The sequence below is a fragment of the Sciurus carolinensis genome, chromosome 1 (assembly GCF_902686445.1).
Source record: "Sciurus carolinensis chromosome 1, mSciCar1.2, whole genome shotgun sequence".
Taxonomy (NCBI): domain Eukaryota; kingdom Metazoa; phylum Chordata; class Mammalia; order Rodentia; family Sciuridae; genus Sciurus; species Sciurus carolinensis.
The window spans coordinates 164,059,163-164,082,250 of record NC_062213.1 but is presented as its reverse complement, the minus strand read 5'-3'; the positions used below and the strand labels follow the sequence as shown (position 1 = coordinate 164,082,250).

General features: G+C 36.3%; 1 protein-coding gene across 4 annotated transcripts in view; it reads left to right on the top strand.

Annotated features, from left to right (window-relative positions):
• Window positions 1-1,016: 1,016 nt before the first annotated feature.
• Window positions 1,017-23,088, top strand: part of Prkaa2 (protein kinase AMP-activated catalytic subunit alpha 2) — a 56,686-nt gene continuing 34,614 nt past the window's right edge. Inside the window, exons 1-2 of one of the 4 annotated variants that reach the window (XM_047551152.1) lie at window positions 1,120-1,246; window positions 2,290-2,445. Coding sequence is in view for 1 of the 4 variants with exons in the window: in XM_047551145.1 (XP_047407101.1) it covers window positions 1,153-1,246 (94 nt within the window). In the remaining 3 variants the exon portion in view is untranslated. The other 3 variants (XM_047551159.1, XM_047551145.1, XM_047551170.1) reach the window with 3 other exon arrangements.

Below are 23,088 nucleotides of genomic sequence, written 5' to 3'. Positions count from 1 at the left end.
TGGGTATCATGTTTGTTTGTTTGTTTTTGTACCGGGGATTGAACCCAGGGACACTTAACCACTGAGCCACATCCCCAGCCAATTTTTAAAAAAACTATAGTATCTACAGACAGGGTCTCACAGAGTTGCGTGGGGCTATCGCTAAGCTGCTGAGGCTGGCTTTGAACTGGAGCTCCTCCTGCCTCAGCCTCCGGAGCCCCTGGGACGACAGGCGTTCACCACCTTGCCTGACTGGGCATCATGTTTCTAACTTTCTCTCATCATTTTTTCACTTCTTCCTTGATTACACTCATTTTTTCTTTAACCTGTGCCTTTGTATTGCACTTGCTCCTCAACTCCTTTGTCCGGTACGCATTTCGCTTTTATCTGCACTGCATTTAGTTTCCCTTTCCCTCTTGTGCAGCTCCATCACAGACTTTCCATACTACCTACTTAAACCAACGTGGGTTAAAATACGCTCAAGCAAGTCCTGCAACTGTGATTTACTGGGAAACTTTGCTGGAGTTGAAATTGAGAGCGCTGGAGGCGAGGGTCTCTTCCACGAAAGGGGCAAAGTGCGAATGGATGAATAAGCAGAGGACAGGTGACGAGCGTGGTCCCGGGTTCGGCGCGCCACGAGCTGCACCGAGCACCCTCGAGCGCGGCCGGAGCTGGTCCGGTGGCCGTGCTCCAACCGCGCTCGCATCAAGCCGTTCCCGCGCCTCCATCCCCGACTTCCCGCGGGCGCACGTTTTAGTTTTACGTCCCCTCGCTCCCCGAAGTCAGGCGCGTCTCCTCTCCGTTCTACTTCCATCTCCTTATAGTCCCGGAGACCCGCCCGACCCGGCCCGCGCTGGGCTCCCGGGGGTTCCCACCAGAAAGGGCCCGCGGCCCCGCCCCTCGCGCCTCGGCGCACCTGGCTCGGCCCCGCCCGCGCGCACGCGCTCCCGGCACGCGCAGCCGCCGAGTCGCCGCGGACGCGCCTCACGCGGAGGCGCTGCTGGTCCCCCGCCCCGCCCGCCGCCCGCGGCTTCGCCCCCGGCCGCCGCCCGCGCCCCGCCGCCCCGCCAGCCCCGCGCCCGCGGCCCGCCCCCGGCCCGCTGCACTGTGGGTAGGCGGCGGCGGCGGCGTCCGCGCGGAGGGCGGGCGGCGGAGCGAGGCCGCGCGCCGAAGATGGCTGAGAAGCAAAAGCACGACGGGCGGGTGAAGATCGGGCACTACGTGCTGGGGGACACGCTGGGCGTCGGCACCTTCGGCAAAGTGAAGAGTTGAGTGCGCGCCGAGGCCGGGCGGGCGGCAGGTGGAGCCGCGGTGCGGAGCCCCGGGCGGGGCGCGGGCGTCCGGGGCTCCAGGTGCTGCGCCCACCGCCTCCGCCGGGGCTGGGGCCGGGCACCTCGCGCCTCGGGGGCAGACCTGGGAGGCTGGACCAGGTCGGCGCCGTGCCTCTGGCGTGAGGCCGGAGGGAAGCGGGTAGGGAAGGGGTTAGGGAATCGTGCACGCTGCGGAGGGGTGGGCGAGTCGCTGCTTTTGCCGGGGGCTCTGCTGGCTTTACGTGTGGTCCGGTGTCGTCCCCACAGCGGCTCGGTCCCGATGAGCCTCACCTTAAAGGCGAGAGAACCGGCACCCCTCGAGGTTCAGTGACACGCCCAAGGTCACAGAGCGGTTGGCAGATCCAGGATGAGGTCTAAGATGTCCTCCAATTTCTGGCCTTGCAGGGAGGCCCCTGCCTTCTCCGATTCCTTCGTGTTCTTGACGCTTGGTTGGTGGAGCTGACCGTTTTGGGGTCCGCTTCAGGGGCCAGGAGGTAGAAGTGGTCCTTCTGCTGGATGCGTGAAATGCTGAAATGCAACTGGAGGGTGGATTGGTGTGTGTAAAACGGTTTAGGGAGGCTGGTGGGATGACAGGGAGAGACACACGTTCCTCGGTGGTGGAGGATTTGGGGCCGAGGAAGGCAGAACTGCTAAGGCATATGCTGCTGAGGACTTGTTTTCTTGGAACTGGGATCCCATTTTGGGTGTAGAAAAGCAGACTGCTTTTGAAATTTTGTACAACACTTCTAACTAGTTAAGTATTAAACTTTCCTGTTATTTGTTAATAAGAGTCACATGGGATTTAATTAACCTGCCTTCTCTCCATAGCTAGAGTTTGCTTATTAAAAATACTGTTGCAAATCCAGAATTATAAAGTGAAGCATTGTTTTTTTTATTTTTTTTTTCTGAATAAGTGCTGGATAGGCTAGCTACAGATTCTATTCTGAGTTCTTATAAAATTTCCATTTTAACCTCACTTGAAGACTCTTGTTCATTCCAGTGGCAAGGATCAGCGCCTGTTGTCTTTCACATGTGTAATACCTACTCCTTTGATCCAAAAACACTTACTGAGCGATTAGATGATAGGCACGGGTCCAGCCAGTGGCAATCCAACAAGGAACAAAATCAGATCCTAATGGAGCTTATTTTCTGCTGGGTAAGACAAACAATAATAAGAATATATATGTAAATTTTATGTTTCACACTATTGAGAAAAGTGAATCAGGGAAGGGAGGATAGGGAGTTTTGTGAGGTTGGTAGTTTTCAATAAGTGGTCAGGCCAGGCCCCACAGACCTTGGTATTTGTGTAAAGACCTAAAAAGTTTGTAAAATTCTTTGAAGTTCTAGAAGGCTTTGATTGCTTTTGAAAGATCTTATAAACAGAATGGGTAGTTAGCATGTATTTAGAATGAATCTAGGAAGAGCCAGGGTTTGGGTTAGGGATTGGATTAGTGCCTGTTACCTTACTTGTCATTTAATATCATTGCTGAGGACTGTTGTGTTATGACATTTAATTACTCAAGCTAAAAGTGTCTTTGTCATTTGGACATGTATACTCTTGAAGTTGCATAACTTAATCCTACCTCCTTTCAAATGGTGTTAAACACTTTTGTCTTTTCAAATTCCTCTACTACTGTAATCTGCATGCAGAGTAGAATACCCATCAGAACAGTCAGCCATTGTAAAGGACATTGTTGAGCTGCTTCCAGGTACTGGCTTCTTAAAGGGTAAACCTGAAGGAACTTGAATTTATGAGGAATCTTTTTCCTGGAGAACCCCTGGTTAGCTGTAAGGAGTTTTCCTAACATTGTATTAGCTCTTCTTTAAAAAGATATTGTGGCGGGCTGGCATTATGGCTCAGTGGTAGAGAACTTGCCTAGCATGTGTGAAGCACTGGGTTCGAGTCTTAGCACCACGTATAAATAAATGAATAAAATAAAGGTCTATCAACATTTAAAAATATTTTGAAAAAAATATTGTGACTTCTTATCCAAGACTAATCAATATAGTAGTTTTTAAAATTTAAAAATTTTTAAATTGTAGAAATTGCTACAACCTCGTTACTAATTCAAGGGCAGTTGAAATGAAAGCACATGCATTTTTTTAAAACATGTATAAAATTCACCCATTCTAAGTATACAGCTCAACATTTTTTGGTAATTTTACAGATTCTGCAACCATCATTATAGATCAGTTGTAGAACATGTTAGAAAACCACAATAAGATCCTTCACACATTTACAGTTAATCCTGTTCCTACCCTTGGCCACAGGAAACTTTTACTATTTTCTGTGTAAATTGGCTTTTTCTGGATACTTATAATTGGAGTCATTCAATATGGAGTCTCATCTGTAGCTTCTTTATCAGTGCTTTGAAGTTCTTGAGTGTCATGTTATTTGTTTGTTCCTTTTTATTGTTGAATAGTATTGTGTTTAATGGATATGCCATATTTTGTCCATACATAATACCAGTTGATGGACCTTGTTTTAAGTTGCTGGCAATTACAAATAATGCTACCATGAATATTCACATGGGAGTCTTTGTGTGGACATGTTTTCTTATATCTGTGTAGGATTGCTGGGTTATATCATAATTTTATGTTTAATTTTTTGAGACTCTGTCAGACTTTTTCAGAATGGTTGCACTGTTTTATAGTCCTACCAACAATGTATTAGAGTTCCCTTTTCTTCATATCTTTGTGTTTGAATGGTACCTAGTGAGTATGAAATGGTAGCTCATCAAGGCTTTAATTTTGCATTTTCTGAATGACTGATATCATTGAACATATTTTCATGTACTCATTATTTGTATATCTTCTTTGGTGAAGTGTCTGTATCTTTGCTCATTTGTTTTTTGATTGGGTTGTGCTGTGGTTTGAATATTGTTTGTCTTCTCTGAAACTCATGTTGGAATCTGATTCTCAGTGTAACAGAATTGAGAGGTAGTCTTCACTAGATAATTTAGTTCATTAAGAGGGATTAATACCTTTCTCTTAGGCATGGGTTAGTTGGTATAAAGTGAACCTGCCCTTGTGTTTTGTCTCTTTCCCATTTGCTTGTTTGCCCTTCTGTTTTTCTGTTTTGAGATGAAGCAGTATGAGATCCTCCCCAGAAACTGGCAGGTCCTGGCACCAAATCTTTGGATTTCCCACCCTCTAGCCAAAATAAACTTTTCTTTATAAATTATCCAGTCTCAGGTATTCTGTAATAGCAAAGAAAATGAACTGAGACAGGCTGTTTGTCATATTGTAAGTTGAATTGAAATAATTAAAAAAAATTCTAGATAGAAACTTTTATTGGACATGTGTTGTATATAATTCCTCCCAGTCTTTTGTTTAAAGGCCTTTTCACTTCTTTAATGATATCTTTTGAAGTATAAAAGTTATGAATTTTCATGAGGTTCAGTTTATTAATTTGTTTTATGAAACATGCTTTTAGTGTCATAGTTAAGAAATCTTTGCTTAGCCCAAGATCTCAAAGATTTATGGTTAGTTATGCTTTCTTGTAAATATTTTATTGTTTTAGCTCTTGTGTTTAAGATCCAGTTTTGTCTGACATGAGATGAAGTTAAATGCCAACTTTTTTCCACGTGTATATTCAGTTGTTCTAGCACCTTTTGTTGAAAGCACATGCATTTTTAACCGTTATAGATTTAGATTTTGTAAAATCAATTTCTACTAAAAACCTTAACAGTAGATGATTTAATTCTATGTGGCTTTGAAAACATGGAAATGGAGGAGAGAGAAGCATTTTACATGCTTTTTTTTTTTTTTTTTTTTTTTTTTTTTTTTTTTTTTTTTTGTGGTCCTGGGAATTGAACTCAGGGCCTTGTGCATGCTAGGCAAGCACTCTACCAACTGAGCTATATTCCCAGCCCCATGCTTTCTTAACTGATATGCTAATTGAGAATTTAACTTCAGTTGTTAATGTACCAACTTATGGACCAAAGTTAGGTACAATAACTAAAGATTGAAAATGGCATAGTTCTTATTTACTAGGTTTTACTTATTTTTAAGAAGTATGTGATTGAAAGATTGGTAAAACCTTATCTCAAATGTTTTAAGTTGAATTTTCTTTTCATTGGTCTATTGTTTTGTTAGGTTTCATACAATGAAAACGTTATATGGGTTGACAGAATTTGAAAAAAATGCTTCTTATTTAAAACTTGTTCCCTAAATTTAGGTTTTCATTTTATCTGGGTAGAGTAGAATTGTTCTTTAGAACTCTTACAGTTAGACTTGTTTGGTTCTTATCTGTCATGGTCTGGATATGAGGGGTCCTCCAAAAGTTCCTGCTAATGCAGTAAATATTCAGAGGTGAAATGATTAGCTTATGAGAGCTGTAACCTAATTGGTCCATCTTAGTTTGAATGGACTTGCTGGCTGGTGTTAACTGTAAGCAGATGGAGCGTGACAGGAGGTGGGTCACTGGTGGAGTGCACTGGTAGGGTGCATCTTCCCGGATGCCCTTTCCCCTCTCTCTGCTTCCTGGCCATCATAGGCTGAACTTCTAAAGGATAACACTAAGACACACAATGTGTAAGCTTCTTCACACTTTTATCTTTAAAAAAATTTTTTTAGATTGAATTCCAAAAAATGGATGTATTTAATTGTTCTTCTTGATTTAATGGAAATTTGAAGTATTGAAGACCAGAACTGAGATGGAGATGTAAGGTAGAATGGAAGACACATTTGTAACCCTTTAGTGGTAAAAGCTACAGTTAAAGTTTTTACTTAAACTAATTTTACTTTTAATTTTTCTTTTCTAATCACAGCATTATATTCACATGATTTTATATTATTTCCTGGGGTATTCCTCTGGGTTTAGTGTTATTTCCATTTAACTTGAAGAAATTAAGAATCAAATACTTTAAGTAACTTGCCCAAGTTCGCTGTGCTAGTAAGTAGCAGACTAGTAATCAAATTCAGGATGTTTTGAAAAATACCATCAATTCTTACACCAACATTGAGACAGCTGTAATAATCTGCCCCTATTTTTTTGGTTGCCTGGACTGAAAAAGTTCTTAATGATTACCGTACTTAATTAATGTTTGTATTAAAACAATGTCTTTTTTGATTAAGTCTTGTAGTCATCCTTTGGAATCTGTAGAGATTGGTTCCCTTACGTGAAATGGCACAGTGTTTGTTATGTAACCCATGCACATCCTCCTATGTACTTTAATCACCTCTAGATTACTAGTAATACCTAATACCATGTTAATGCCGTCTAAGTACTTACTATATTGTTTAGGGAATAATGATAAAGAAAAAAGAGTATACATTTTTAGTACAATGTGAACTTTATTTTTCCAAATATTTTTGATCCATGGTTAGTTGAATTCATGGATTCCAAGGGCCAACTGTACCATGTAGTAGCTGAGTAATAATCAGTTCATTTAGATCTTTCAAACAGTTAGGTAATTGAGTGATGTTATTTAGATTTTTTTCTGGATTTATATAATTTTTACTTAAGCAATTTTGTCTTCATTTTCAGAATGAATTTTATGTAATCAGTTGATTGACTTTCAAAAGGTATTTTCCAGTGGGAACAATGTATATAGATTCAGAGTAAGTTCACAGAAGCAATGCAATGCTATATGTAGATAGTCTGTCTAGCACAGAGACTGTTTGACTTGGAAGACCAAGTGTGGAACAGTAGGAGTGTCATGAACCAGCTGTAGAGTTTGGTTAGATGAACTTACCAAACTTGATCTGTGAGAAAGGATATAGTACCACGCATTCTCTTACATAGCTGTGAGAAGTGCAGGCGAAAATGAATGTAGGTGAAAAGACTCTCAGAAGTACTTTGGGCCCATTATGTACTTAAATCCATAATTAGCTGAACTGTGAGAATAATCTGTGATCTAGTTCTGAGACCAGAAATTTATCTTATGAGGAGGAAGAAGAATTTACTGTTTTGTTTTCCCAAGTCATCTCCGTGTGTGTGTGAATGAATGAATGAATATGTTTGGAATCTCTAATTCTGCAGACCCTGCTCACTGTTCCCCCTCTTCTACACATCACTCCTAAGGCAGGTGTGCAAACACATAATAAATCTAAACACATAACGTACATAAACATAGCATGCATATATTCCAAATCCAGTGGCAGTGATCACAGAAACTGTTGGAGGAAGGAGGCAAAAGCAGGAAAGGGAGGGAAGTTTGAGTAGCCCCTGGCAGTTTCTATGTCTAAGTCATTTTAAAGGCTCAGTTTACTTGTACTAAAATTAGAATAAATAAACTATTTTTTTTTTTTTAAAGCACAGAGAATGTACTCTGATCTAAGAAAAAGCCTTTCAGCCAAACTTTCCCTTAATACAGGTATATGCATTAGAAAAAGTTTGTAGTTTGTTCCTGTATTTGAGGTAATTACTTCAGTTCCCTGGACTTGGTCCCTTCTCAGCACCACTCTCTCACTTGGTTGCCTGCTTTTTTTCTTTTTGTAGCAACATGCCAAAGTGTTCACTAATCTTGTAGTTCATGCCAGTTTTTCTGAATGCATTTGGTACTGCTTTGTAATGATAATACTTTCTCCTTTACCCTTCTAAGATTCCTGTGGTTTCCTCAATAGGGAAAATGCTTTGTAGAGAAATTAAATTTTGAAGCCAAGCATATAATTTAATTTCACCTAGTGGCAAGATTCAGTCATATAAGACCCCTAAAATGTTGAATGTGTTACAGAAATGACAACGAATCTATTTAGTATATTTATTAGATACAAAAGTAAAAGAAATTTTGGGAATCAGGTTTTATTTTTATCTATTCTTTTAGTGACTGAAATGTACATGCAAAGTAATGTGTTTGTTTTGAAATGTGGTGAACCATTTTATTTTTAGTGTGGTGTTGTTAAGGAAAGAATTTCAGGCAGTTTTTAATCTCTTCTAATAATAGAAACCTCCTTCACCCCTTCAAGGGAACAGTATTCTTTCTTAAGTGGTATCTTATGTTTAACAGTGTTTGCCTCTGATAAATTTTCACTATATTTCTTGTGGCAGTGCCTTTGTTTTTAAAGTATTAATAACTTTAAATCTATTCTTAGATTTTTAAAAACAGCCTTTTATCCGATTAAAGACAATTCAGCAAATCTTGGTATATTTCATATTCTGAATGTTAATGTACTAATTTAAGTATTTTGTTTTCTCAGAACTGTTTTTCTTTACATGAGTTTACATACTATTAAAAACATGATGAACAATATTCAACATCGTTGAGGTTTTAAATTATAAATTTGTTATAAGGCAGTTGAATTTGACTGTCATACCTGAAAATAATATAATTAAAATTTTATAAACAGCAAACATTTTTCCTTTTTTTTTTTCTAAATTTACTTTCCTTGGCCAATACCATAAGTATTTAATGTTTCTATTTTATTTAAAAAATATATTTGATTTGATACTATATGGCATTCCAGAACTCAGTTCTTCCAGTCTTAGTGGAATAATAAAACCAATAGATTTTAAACATTGACCATATTTATTGGATTTGAAGAACAAATTTGAAGCTGTGTTTATTGGATTTGTAGAATGTGGCAATACATGCTACAACACCTTATTTACTAATTTACAATAAAGTGGGAAATATTTGTAAAAAAAAAGTTGCCTAAATGATTCTTGTGTCACATTTGATGTCTTAAGTAAAATTTGATGTTAGTTTCCCTTTTCACAGATTTATACTAGGACCCCTTATTAACCTAATTCAGTGCTCTATGAATTCATTATTAGGTTATATATTGGTGCATACTATAAATTTATTTCAGCAAGAAATTTGACTTGTTTCTTACAGTAGATATGGTAAAGGAATGTGCTCCGAATGGTTGATTGCTGATGAACAGCTGTTCCCAGAGATGTGAGGTCTCATTGTAAGGGGAACTGTCTGCCATAGACTGTGTTTAAATACATTTATAAATGATTTTGATGTGGACTCAGAACTAATAATTATAGTAAGGGTTCCTATTTTGGATGGTAGAAAACTTGATGAAATAATTGATAAATCAGAATCAGAATTTAAAATTACATTGACTTTTGGGATTGCCAAGTGAAAGCGGAGAAAGTGAAATTCAGTAGGGACAAGTATTAATCTAGCAGTCAGATTAAAAACCAAACCAAATCACAGGTGCATGAAAGAATGGAACAGTTGATATTAGTTTCTGAGATGCTTAAGTTTTAGGTGACAACCACCTTAGGAATGATATATTATGAATGCTTACATGTAAAATTTGTTATATGTAAAGTAGGTGTAGAAAGGCAAATTAGTTTGGGTTGTAGAGGTAGTATATTTCTGTTATACTCTGAAATGAATATTAAGTATAGTTCTTGGCACTGAAATTAGGGAAAATAAAACTTAGCCAGTTGTAATTAATTCAGAGAATGACCTTTATAATTAAGATATGGCCCCAAAAGTATGCCATGTGAAATAGGGTAAAGGAAATGAATTTTTCTCCATATGAGAAAACATTTTAGGTGTGATAGCTGTTTTTAAGTAGTTAAAGTATCATTATCAGGAAAAAGGAGTCAGCATAATGGTGCTTTGAAGGGGAGAACTGTGATTGTTGGCACACAATCAGGCAGATTATATTCCAGAATTATGAAATTCTTTGTATGAAGGAGATTTGTCTAGGAGTGGTCCAGCTAATTCCACACATCAGTGAGATTTCTCTTGTTGACAGATTTGCTCAGATATTGGATAACTGTCTAAAAAGATTTTTACTTCAGAATTTCTAGTTTGCATGGCAGCTTGGCATAGGTGATCTATAAAGTCCTTTTTAACTCTAATATTGTTATTCAGTATACATTTTTCCTAGTGATGTTTATTTCTTTCTCAACTTTGATTTCTAACTTGTATGAAAACAACTTTGTAGTCAAGAATAAGTAGAAAAGCTGGAAAAAATAAAATCTGTTTGAAGGCAGCCAAATATTTTTGAAGGCAGTGGTCATTTTTCTAGTGAAAGGAAAAATGCATTGGAATGAATCTGACATTTTGCTTGATCTTTCTGTTTGAGTTGTCTGTTAATTTGTAAGGGTAGTAAATGCAAGAGGATGTACAGACAGTAGTAGCTAAAAGATAAAAGAAGCGGTGTTTGAGTCCTGGGAGACAGTAGTTAAAGTCAGTAGTTTACCTGGGATGGTACTTGGTAAAGACTTGGGTTTTTGATTACAATACTCTATAAAGATTAAAATCCTATTGAGATGATCTTTTTTTTTTGACGTTTGTCTCTGTGACACATAAAAATGCAAATTTATATCCTTGACTGTAGGAAGTCAAGGATTCATGTTGTAATCTCTGAGGTAACCATTAAAATCAAACCTAAAGGCCCTAGAGATAATCAAACAAAACAAAACAGTTGATGTTATTTGTTTTGTTTGAAAAGAAGTCCCAATCATTTCATAATTCTACTTCAGAAATAATTTTCTAGAACTTTATATTTGTTAAATATATTTAATAAGATTCCCATGAGTCAGGAGTAATTATTGGGAATACAGGGGAGACATATTTGAAGACAGGAAAAGAGGAATGAACAAGTACAAGATGTGGAATGAGGCACATAGAAATAGACACGTAAGGACAGGAGTTGGAAAGACATGGGAGAGGGCACGCTGCTTAAAACTTTACAAAGCTTTGTGATCTGTGTTTCTGGTAGTCTGTTCATCTGGAGTGAGGGCATCTGAGAACATTTTTTCAGATCTTTTATCCTTCACCTGAATGCCTACATATTCTCCAGCAGTTTAAAATAATCTCTTCTATACTGGTAAACTTTTTCTTTCTCTATTTTTCATACTAAATGAGAAAGTAAAAATTAAGTTGGTTTTCCTGTAGAATCCTAGATTAAGTTTAAAAAATATTTTAAAGGTACAATCTGAAGCTAAATATAACATATCATGGTCAAAGAAATTAGGGATAGAGCAAGTTTTTACTAATAAAAAAAAAATCACATCCTCAGACCTTTCCTGATCTGTTTAAAATAGTCCATCTTCCTGCTTCTACCCTGTCAATCTCGCTTTGCTGTATTTTAAAAAATATTTTTTAGATGTTGATGTTGATAGACCTTTATTTTTATTCTTTTATTTATATGCTGTGCTGAGAATCAAACCCAGTGCCTCACACATATTAGGCAAGTGCTCTACTGCTGAGTCACAACCCCAGTCCCTCTGTTTTTTCTTTATGACCATTATGTAATTATTCATTATTTATATTCTTTATCAGAATGGAAATTCACTTATTTTCAGCATTTGAGGCAATTCTTCATGTGTATCAGACACTCAAAATACTTGGTGAATGAAAGAATGAATAGACTAACATGTTAGTTATTGAATGAATGCACAGACTAACATGTTAAAAACAACTAGGAGAGAAAGGTCTTCAGGGATATATAAACTCATTCTTTCAATAAACCTTGAATACATGCCGTGTATGATGATATATGATTTAGGGGTTACCCAAATTTTTTAGTCCATGTTTTATTTTCTTGATATTTAGCAGATTTCGTTTTTGTTCTAGGGATAGAACCCAGGGATGCTTAACCACTGACCCACATCTCCAGCCCTTTTTATATTTTGCTTTGAGACAGGGTCTTGCTAAGACCTCACTAAGGGCCTATCTAACTTGCTAAGGCTTACTTTGGACTTGAAATCCTGTCCCTGGGATTACAGGCATGTGCCATCTTACCTGGCTTTAAGCAGTTCTTGATGGATAACTTTAGTGTATCTGATCCATAGCAAAGGCTACAGCTCTGTCCCAGCTTTGCTATGTAACTGAACACACAGTTTTCCTTACTTAGTTGTTCTCAGCCATTGTCCCTCCCTCCTTAGTCTGTCACTACTCCATCCCTTCCTGTGGCCTCATTTCTTGTATCAAATCTAATTCTAAGGGTAAGAGAATAGTCATGCAGGTGAACACTTTTGATATGTTATTTTCAAGAGAAACTGGTAATCGAGAGGTAAAGTACTATGAATGTTGGGCTTGGGCTTTGGAGGCAGACACACCATCAGGACACTCACTAATTGTTCTCTGATTCCTAGTATCCTCCTCTAAACTGAACATAATATTTACCTTAAAGGGTTCTTGGAGTTAATAAGATATTTATACAAAATGTTTAATGTTGTATTTATTTAATCAGTGGTAGATCAAAAGGAAAGAAAAGTCTTTTGCTTCCTTGTTAGAACTCAGAATTTTAAAGGATTTCAAGGAAAGTCTCTTAAGAGAAAAACAGTGAGACTGTTTTGTTTCACTTTGAGCAAAGAAAGGAACTTTGTGTTGTTTTGGCAGAAGACTGGTGATGGTAGGAGTCAGAACGTATGTATGTGTGTCAGATCACTCCTGACTCCCAGAGTTTAAAGCCCTCAATATGAATGAATGAAGGTCACTGCCTTCCTACACGGCCTGGCTTACTGATATGTATGGTATTCCTTGGCTTGTCATAGCTTAGGTGTTGATATGGTGCCCTCCTAATGTTCTTTGTTAACTCTTATTATACCCTATATAAAAAAAGGTTACATGCATTCTAAGCGATCTTATGTAAATCCTTGGTCAAAATATTCACAAAAACGAACATATAAAGACAAAAAATGACCAGTATCCCAGAAACCTCCGTAAGTCCGGTATCAGTTCCTCTTTTCTTCCTCCACCCCCACCAAGGTAACTACTATCCATGGATAGTTTCAGCTGATTTTGAACTTTATAGAAATAGAATCATTTATTTGTATTCTGCTTCTTTTATCGGAGATTATATTTGTGAAATATACCCTGGTGTTGCATGTGGTTGTGATTTGTTCATTCTCGTTGCTGTATGGCATTATATTCTGACGGTAACATTATTTGTCCATTCTATCACTAATGAAACATTTGAATAGTTTTTACATTTCATGTATTCTGAATAAGGCTACTTTAAATAATCTCATACATGTCTTCTATTTATATTTCACTATTTTAGAAAAACATAATGTTTAAAATTATGTGTATAAATAGTATTTTAGAAATAGTTTTTTCCTCATATTTTAGATTTTGTCATGACAAGAACTACTTTTTATTTTACTTTTAATATGTATTAATTGTACATATCAGTGGAGTTCAGTGTGATATTTCAACACATACTGTGTTTCACCACATAATCGTTGTACCCTGTTTTTTCAGTCCAAAAAATGGTTTATAACCTTTTATCACAATCATTGTGTGGTACCTCTTCACACCACTTCAAAGATAAATAGAGCAGCAGTGTGTTCACCAGAGGCATACGGATGTATATTTATCTTCTTGCACACTCTGGGCCTGTATTTCTCAGTGTGCATGCTTTGATTGTGTATTTCTGAAGACTGTGTGTTTAGAGTGCTGTACTACTGAGGGCATTCAACCCCATGAATAGCCATAGGTGGAAGGGGAGCAGGCAGGCAAGTGAAGCTGTCATGAGTAAGTTATGTGATATGGTAAGACTTGCATCTTCCTGTTATAGTTAAACTGTACAGTTATCTGCCAGCGATACATTAATGTTCAAAGCATTTTCTGATTATGAGTAATATAAAAAACTATTTTGTGGGTTTTAAACTAAAATAGGATATTTATACAGTGTGGAAACAGATGTGCAAAGTTTTCAGTGAGTGAAAAGTAAAAAAAAAAAAGCTTTACATAATGGTTGTGCCCCACATTTCTGTAAAAAAAAAAAAAGGCATAAAATCTGCAATGATTATGCAGTGAAATATGGTACATATAGCATGTACCTATCAAATTTAATCTCTTAATTTACATGCTGCTCCAACTTACCTGTTTTCTAGTGCTCACACTTCCATTCAGAGTGCATTTTAAAAAAATCTTCCACAAATAAGAACTTGTAGTTATTGTCTTTCTGTGTCTGACTTATGTCTCTTGACATAATGTTGCCCAGTTCCATCTGTTTCACTACAAATGACAGAATTCCATTCTGTATGGTTGAATAATATTCTTTTGTATATAAACACCACATTTTCTTTAACTATTCTTTCATTGATAGGCACCTAGGTTGATTCCATATCTTAGTTATTGTCAGTAGTACATTTTTGGTATGCTGGTTTCATTTCCTTTGGATATATACCCTGGTGTGGAATAACTGGATCACATGGTAGACCTACTTTACTTTTTTTCTGAAGAACTTCCATACTGTTCTCCCTAGTGGCTGACTTACATGACCACCAGTCATTATATGAGAGTTCTTTTTCTGCGCCTCCTTACTTTTTGATAATAGTCATTCTAACTGACTGAGATACCTCATGGTAGTTTTGATTTGCATTTCCCTGAGATTAATGATATTGAACATTTTTTATGTATTTGTTGACTATTTGTATTTCTTTTGAGAAACATCAATTCAGATGATCTGCCCATTTTTAATTGGATTACTTGTTTTCGTTAGGCTTTTAGAGTTCTTCATATATTCTGGATATTAATCTTTTATCAGATGAATAGTTGGCAAATATTTTCTCTCATTTTGTAAGTTTTCACTTCACTCTGTTAATTGCTTCCTTTGTCATGCAGAAGTTTTTAGTTTGATATAATTTCATTTGTCTGTTTTTGCTTTTGTTTCCTGCAGTTTTGGGGTCATTGCCTATACCAGTGTCTTAAAAGTGTTTCTCCTCTCCTCTCCTTTCCTTTCCCCTTTGCTTTCTAAGAAGCACCATAACTTTTAGTAATATTTTCATGTATTGAAGTTTCTAGGAAATAGATTAGACTCAGGAAATAAAGAAGAGGGCTTGGGCTTGGTCACCAGTTTATGGGAGGCTATTGTTTGGACTGACTAAAGCAGACTGGAGTTACTGAAGCTAGGTTCCATGTAATCAAACTTTGAAATGTGCCAGTTTCCTAAAAAATAGAGATTCATAGCATGTAATTATAGAAGGGGCCTTTCTACCAGAGCCAGTATAGAATTGTCCTGTGTATTAACCGTGTAAGAAAACTTTGAAATCATTCTAGAAAAAGTCAACTAGACCTTTAATTTTTTTTTTTTTATAATTTTTCCTTTTAAACAGAGTTGAGTGGGAAGTATGGAAATATAAGTGAATTAACAGAAGATGGGGAGTACATCATTAAGGGCTGTTGATAACAGATGCATTTTGGTGTTGGCTGTGCTTTCAGTGAGAACAGTGGCACACACCCATAATCCCAACTATTTGTTACAGCGGAGGCAGGATGATTGCAGGTTCAAGTCTAGCCAGCCTGGTCAGTTTAGGGAGACCTTGTGTCAAAATAAAAAAAAAGGCTGGGAATGTAACTCAGTAGTAGAGCACTTGTCTAGCATGCCCCAGACGCTGGGTTCCATTCCCAGCACCGCCATAGGAGCAGTATAAAAGTCAGCATTGATTACCAGGTTGCGTTTTCCCACGGTGGTGCTCCCTGTGTTTTCTTCTAGTCTTTTCATAGGTTCAGGTCTTATAGTTAGTTAGGGCTTTGATCCATTTTGAGTTGACTTTTGTTTCTGGTGAGAGAGGTACAACGGAGCCACCTTAACAAAAAGGGCATCGTGTTGGAATTTTGAAAGAGAGAGACATAACCAATGAAATGGGACAGAACAGAGATTGCAGCAGTAAACCCAAACATCTATAGGTAACTAATTGACTCTCAAAAAAGACACCAAAAACATAATGGAGAGAGTCCTCTTCAATATATGGTGCTAGGAAAACTGGATATTCATATGCAGGGTTTTCTAATTTTCATTACAGAGGTCTTTTGCTTTTTTAGGTGAATTTATTCCTAGGGTTTTTGTTTTTGTTTTTGGTAGCTATTATTAATGTGTTTGCTTTCATGATTTCTTTCTCAGCAAGTTCATTATTTGAATATAAAATGCTATTGATTTTAGTATATTGATTTAGTAATAAGCAATTTTACTGAATCTGTTTATCAATTCTAATAGTCTTTAGGTTTCTGTCTATATAGAATCATATCATCTGTGGATTGGGATGATTTGATTTTCTGTCTATTTGAAGGCTTTTTTTTTCTCTTGCCTAATTGTTATAACTACAACTTTTACTATATTGAATAAGAATGGTGAGAATAAGAATGGTGAGAACTCAGTTTTTCCCCATTATTATTGATGTTGGCTGTAGTCATTATTCTGTTGAAATACAAACCTTCAATGCCTAATTTGTTCAGGATTTTTATCATGAAGTATGTTGAATTTTATCAAATGTTTTTTATGCCTCTATGAGATGATCATTATTTTTATTATTCACCTCTATGAGATGATCATTATTCTCTGTTTATATACTGTGGATTTCTTGATTGGTATATGTCAAACCATCCTTATATCTCTGGGATAAATCCATCGTGATCATGGTGAATGATCTTTTAGATGTGGTGTTGGATTTGATTTGTTAATATTTTGTTGGGAGTTTTTGCATCTATTTTCATTAGGGGCATTGGTCTATTTTTTATTTTTTTGTTTGTTTTGTTTTTTGTTGTATTTTGGTCAGGTTTTAATGTCAGGGTGATACTGGCCTACTTGAGTTTGGAAGGATTCCCTCCCTTTCAATTCTTTGGAATAGTTTGAGAAAAATTGCGGTTTCTTTTTAAAGGTTTGCTGAAATTCAACAGAGAAGCTGTTCAGTCCTGGGCCTTTCTTTGTTGGAGACATTTTACTACTGATTGTTTCATTACTTGTTGGTTTATTCAAGTTTTTTTTTTTTTTTTTTTCCCCTCTTACATCTTCATGGTTCAGTTTTGGGTAGGTCACATGTGTCTAGAAATTTAACTCTTTCTTATAGGAATATATTAGTATATGGTTGTTATTAGTTGTCCCTAATCATCCTTTGTATTTCTGTGATATTGGTTGCAATGTTCCCTCTGCATCACTAATTTTATTTTTTTCATCTTTCTCTTTTTTTGTTTAGTCTACCAAAGGTATATCAGTATTATCTTTTCAAAAAACCAACTCTTGGCTTCATTAGTCTTTTGTATTTTTTATTCTTCTTTGAACTTTGTTATTTCTTTCCTTCTACATTTTCGGATTTGGTTTATTCTTTTCTAGGTCCTTGAGATGTATTGTTAGAGTGTTTCTTTGAAATCTTTATATATTTTTTGATGTAGACCAACAGCCTTAATGAACATAGATGCAAATGAGAAATATTTTTCTTATTGCTATAGAATTCCCTTGACACTGTTTTTGTTCTGTCCTGTAAGTTTTAGTACGTTGTTTCCGTTTTCATTTGTTTTGAGACATTTTTAAATTTCCCTTTTGATTATCTTCTAGGACCTACTGTTCATTCATAAATGTGTTGTTCAGTCTATTTGTATAATTTCCAAAGTTTCTTTTGTTGTTGATTTCTAGGTTTTATTTTCCATTGTAGTCAGAAATATTTGATTTTTAAAAGATTTGTTAACACTTATGGTTACTAAGACTATATTTTTGATCATCTGTCATGGTTTTTCAGAGTACCATATTTATTTTCATTTAAATTGTTTGCATTCCAGTATTTCTGAATACATTTTTGATACTGTTATGTACCTACCATTCAATAACATAGCAGCTACATGTTTTCTCATCTTAAGAGAGTTAGACTTATGAGCTTCATAATGTTGTGACCATATAAAATTATAATTTTTAAAATGATGTTTACAAGGCTTATTTAGGATGGTATTCTCTATTTGTAAGTATGGAATCACTCTTCAGCAGTAACTGTATCCTTGATAAATTAATTTTTTAAAAAATTCTTTCAGCTAGTAATGATATGCTTCTTGCCAAGTGTGTCTTACATACATAGTCATTTGTTCAAAATAATTTAGAACATGCCTTGTTAACATGAAAACTTTGTTAGAACTTAAGTTTAAGAATTCCTTTTTTATGATATATAACTTGATTTAAACAACATCAGGTTATGTTTGGGAATATATAGCATACCTCTGAGAAATGGGTTTTGTTGTATTTTTCTTTTTAGTCCAAGTGTTGTTTTTAGTCTACCTAACAGCGGCAATAGAACTCTTAGGAAGTAGGAAAATAGAAAACTTAATTTTCCCCTAAGAATTGCTTAGGGACTAACAAGATACCATTTTGAATCACAAGGAACTGCTTTCATTCACAGTTCTAATGTTAATTTCTATATGAATATTTGGTAAGTTTCTTAAATTCTGTGAGCCTCAGTTTTCTCCTGTAAGAACTTTTGGAGGGTTTAAATTTAAAAAATGTAGAGTGCTTAATAATGTATACACATACACAGAAACTATGTATTTATATATATATGTATATGAATATAGTCATATACATATATGTGTTCATACACATACACACAAAGTGCCTGATATGTAGTATTGATTCAGAACTGCATTTTTTCCCTATTAATATCATAAGTGCTTTTCCCCAAGGCTTTACCTCCTAGGCCTCAGAATTTTTGGTGCTTTCATCCTGCTTTGGATACCCACTCTGGCCAGTTCCTTTCTACAGTGTATTGCGCTTTTCTGTTTCTTAGATTTTTGCTACCTGAAGGTTAAGCCCGTGGAGTAGCAGCATTGAGAATTTCTTTTAACCATCTCAAGGCATTCTAAGCATGTTCTACTTATTGTCATTGCTGTTGGGTTATATACTTAGGATTAAAATCAGTGAGTCATAGAGTATACACATTTAAAAGTTCCGGGTACTCTGTGTTCTCACCAGTACACGGTGATGTCTGTGGTATTGTATTTCATTGTGGTTTTATATTGCATTGTGCTTTCAATTTACATTTCCTGATAACTTACAATAACCTTTTCATATGTTTATTGACCATCTGGATCTCCTCTTTTTTAAATTTGTTTTCCTGGAAGACATGTAGTTTCTTCTATAATGACTAGACTTCAAGAAAATTGAGGTCCTGTTGCTGATGGTTAATCTTTCTTTTATTAATACTTTTCTATATTTAGAAGTTCCTGGAATGCACTACCATGTTGGATTGGGGTGTGTGTCTTGGAATGTATAGATAATATCTCTCCTTTGATATTTGTTGGTTTGCCTCAAATATGAGTCTGATTAGTTCATCTAATTTGCATATCCTTCTCAAATTCTAAAGCAGCAATGCTAGTAGAATATGATGCCTAGGTCATATGTTTTTCTATCCCAAATGTTAGTATTCGTCATGTATTTTATTCATATAGCAGGTAAATAGTTACTGAGCATCAGTTATGTATCAGGCACTGTGCCAGATGCTGAGGATGGAAGATAAATGAGACATGGACCCTCCTCTGAAGGAGCTGGTTGGTATGAAGATCAACAACAAAATGATTACAGCACTTGAAGCACCACCAGGGAGAGGGAATAGGAAGGCACATTGGAGGGGCATACAGACTTGAGTTATTGGAATGGGGGTGTTGGTAGGGGTGGTGGTTAGGGAAAAATGGTTCTCAAGCTCGATTTTGAAAAATAAGTGAGACAGGCAAAGCACTGGAGATCAGGGATGCAAATGGGTCATGTGTTAGTAGCATTCATTTATTTTACTGAGTAAAATTCCACTGAAACTTACTAACTACTTATCAAGAACTGGGCATTGAGAAGAAGTGCAGTCCTTAGAAGGAATTTAGTGGTTCTAAGTGACTGAAGTATATATAACATTTGAGGTGAAAAATGATCCTGTAATGATATTTACATCTCTAACTTTATTAAGTCTTCTGGTTTTACATAAATCATTCTAATGTCCTCTTGCTCCCAGTTTTCCAACTAAGTACACAACATACTATTAGATGGGATCCAGCTTCCCAGTATCAGTGGACCCTCCATTCTATGTGCTACAGTGATTTGACTTGAATCCCAGAACTTCTGGTCAGTGTCACCATAGAATATTCTTTTTTTTTTTTTTTTTTTTTGGTGCTAGGGATCGGCCTTGTGCTTACAAGGCAAGCACTCTACCGACTGAGCTATCTCCCCAGCCCCCCATAGAATATTCTTGAGTCTTCTAGTTTTAGTTTCAGTCAACCTTCCTTACTTGCACTGGAAGATGTACAGAAAACTTACCTTTCTTTCTTCTGAATAATTTCATAATGTACGGGCACTTTGGTCAAAAGCAATTAACAGTGGGAAGACAACTGTTTTTAATCCTTGGGTCTACAGCAAAGGAGATTATGAAGACAGATGATTGTGCTTTCTATCAGATCCCAGAACTTATCCATGTTCTCCACTCACTTCTTTCTTTTAGTTCCCAGCTTTTTTCTCCTATTCCTTAAACCTAGGGCTAATTTCAAGGTCTTTCCCTAAAACTATTAGAATCTTGGAGCCAGGGCAGCCCAAAATTTCACTCTATCTAGAAGACTATGTTCCTGGTTTCTAAAATTAGAATTCTGAGTATCTTTTCTCCCAACCACAAATTATTATTTGTGGTAATGCTTTTAATATAGTATATGAGTTATTTTAGACATTATAAGTTACATCTTTTGTTGGGTTGGCATACCATAGAGTGTTGTATGTAATCATTCAGAATCTAGACTTTAGAATCAGATCTGAATTTAGATGATGGTTTTCGTCTGTTCTCTAAACTTTATTTTCCTTATCTGAAAGATTTCCTAACAGGATTGTTTTATAAGGTTAAAATAAATGTATGTGAAACGTTTATCATGTGTATATATACAGACATAACACCAGGTAGTTGTTCCCAGATCTGTGGGAAAGAATTAGACATTATCATTAAATATCCCCACTACAGATCATACAACATGAATGTTGTCCACAAGGGAAAGATCTAGATTTCAAAGTAACTCCTGTGTCCTTTGAAGGATGGTACCTGACTCTTCCTCTCTTCAGTCTCTTCCTGCTTTTATTTGAAGACCCTCCTGAAGCATTTAGTGTACATTTTTGTAGTTCAAATTTTGTCAGAACATCCCACAAACACCTTGAAGATTTTAAGAAGTATTTTTCAGCCATGTTCTATAATATAGTGAGGGATCTCTTTTATTATACAAGAAAAATACAATAATAGACTTGATTTTCCTTAGATACACTAATAATTTCCTGGGAGCACAGCCTATGAGTATCATGATTTCAGTGAGAAAAAAACTTGAAGTCCAAAAATGTAGGTTAAGAATTTTTCCTTTGGACATAGGGCATAGACTCTGTAGATGTATAGGAAATACTCCATGCAGTTACTGATCCAATGTTGGATGTGAAATTTTTTTGTGGTCTTAACCTTTCCCTGCCTGACATAGTTCAAACTATTATATAGTATTTTTGTAGCCTTTACGGCAGAAGGACATTTTATCAGTTTGAGTCTAACAGATAAATGGGTTGTAAATGAGTTGTGAATTAATAACTTATTTTAAATCATTTCTCTTTTTTTTTGTAAAGTATAATGATATTTTAAATGATATGGTATTTTAGCCAGGTGCAGTGGTACATGCCTATAATCCTAGTGACTTGGGAGACTGATACAGGAGGATTTTAAGTTCAAAGCCAGACTCAACAACTTAATAAGGCCCTAAGCAACTTAGTAAAAGACTGTCTCAAAATAAAAAATAAAATGGGCTGGGATGTAGCTTAGTGGTTAAGTGCCCCTGGGTTTGATCTTCAGTCCCAAAATAAATAAATAAATAAATGAGTAAATTACGTGGTACATTGGAATTGAGGAAATATTTAATATGAATTAATATGGAATAATATACAGAGAAGTAGTCTAAATTGTGCTTCATAAAATTCTGAATCATGCTTCATGAAATTATAGGTTATGTGCTTGTGATAAAAGATGCTTAATTTCATCTGGGAACGATATTGGAAATTTGAAAAGTTAGAATCTTTTCACAGAAAATTGTGTATTTACACCTGCATTAATAGCTGTGTGAAGTTCTGCCTGCTATACATTAAGAAAAATGTGTCAGAACTGTAAAACATCTAAAAAATGACCACCAAAAAACATCAAGAGGCAAGAGTGGTTTGAAAGATTTATATTCTTCAAAATGGAATGATCCTTGCAGATATGCTTAGAGAGATCTTAGAGTTGGAAGGGGAATTAGGCTTGATCTAGTCCAACCTATTATGTAGTATAAGAATTTATCTTATGGTAATCCTGACAAATGACTGAGCTTCCATTTGAATCCTGGCTGATGTAGTTAGAGAACTGATTCTGGAAATATGCTGCCTGGGTTTAGATCCCTGCTCTACCAATACTGTGTTTTCCTAATCAAGTTTATAGCCATTTCATGCTCCGTTTTCCTGGTTTACTATTACCAGCTGCTGTGTCCCTGACAGTAAACAAAGACCCAAGGGACCTGGCTTTTGACCCCCCTCTCAACAAATAATCAAGAGATCAGCAGAGAATCAAGTAAATTTCAATAGTATTATATATCCTGGTGGGAAAAAAATATGTTCAAGGAATAGTAGCTCCCCCAAAAAGGGAAATTTTCAGTATAGGCAAATATGAAAACGGAGTTAGGGAGAAACTTCATAGAAAGGATGACTGTCATTTGAAAACATTTCTATTGATTATTTACACTTTTGCCTCCTAAAACCATATAAAACAGTTCTATTCCTTCTGTGTGGCAGCTCTTCACCTTATCAAATGTAAAATTATAAAAGGCATAGTTCTGGTGACTGTGGATTTTTTTTCCCTCTCATAATCTCATAGTGTTAGAGCATATTTTGGCAACAATTTAGGAAAACCAAAATGGACTCCTTTTTTTTTTTTTTTTTTTTTTTTTTTTTTTTTTTTGTGGTGCTGGGGATCGAACCCAGGGCCTTGGGCTTGCAAGGCAAGCACTCTACCGACTGAGCTATCTCCCCAGCCCACCCCCCAAATGAACTCCTAATGGAAGATAATTTTTTTAGAGTTCTTTTAACTCTCTAATTCAAGAAATTGTATGAGTTGTATATGATAATTTCCATCAATTTATGTATGATCGCT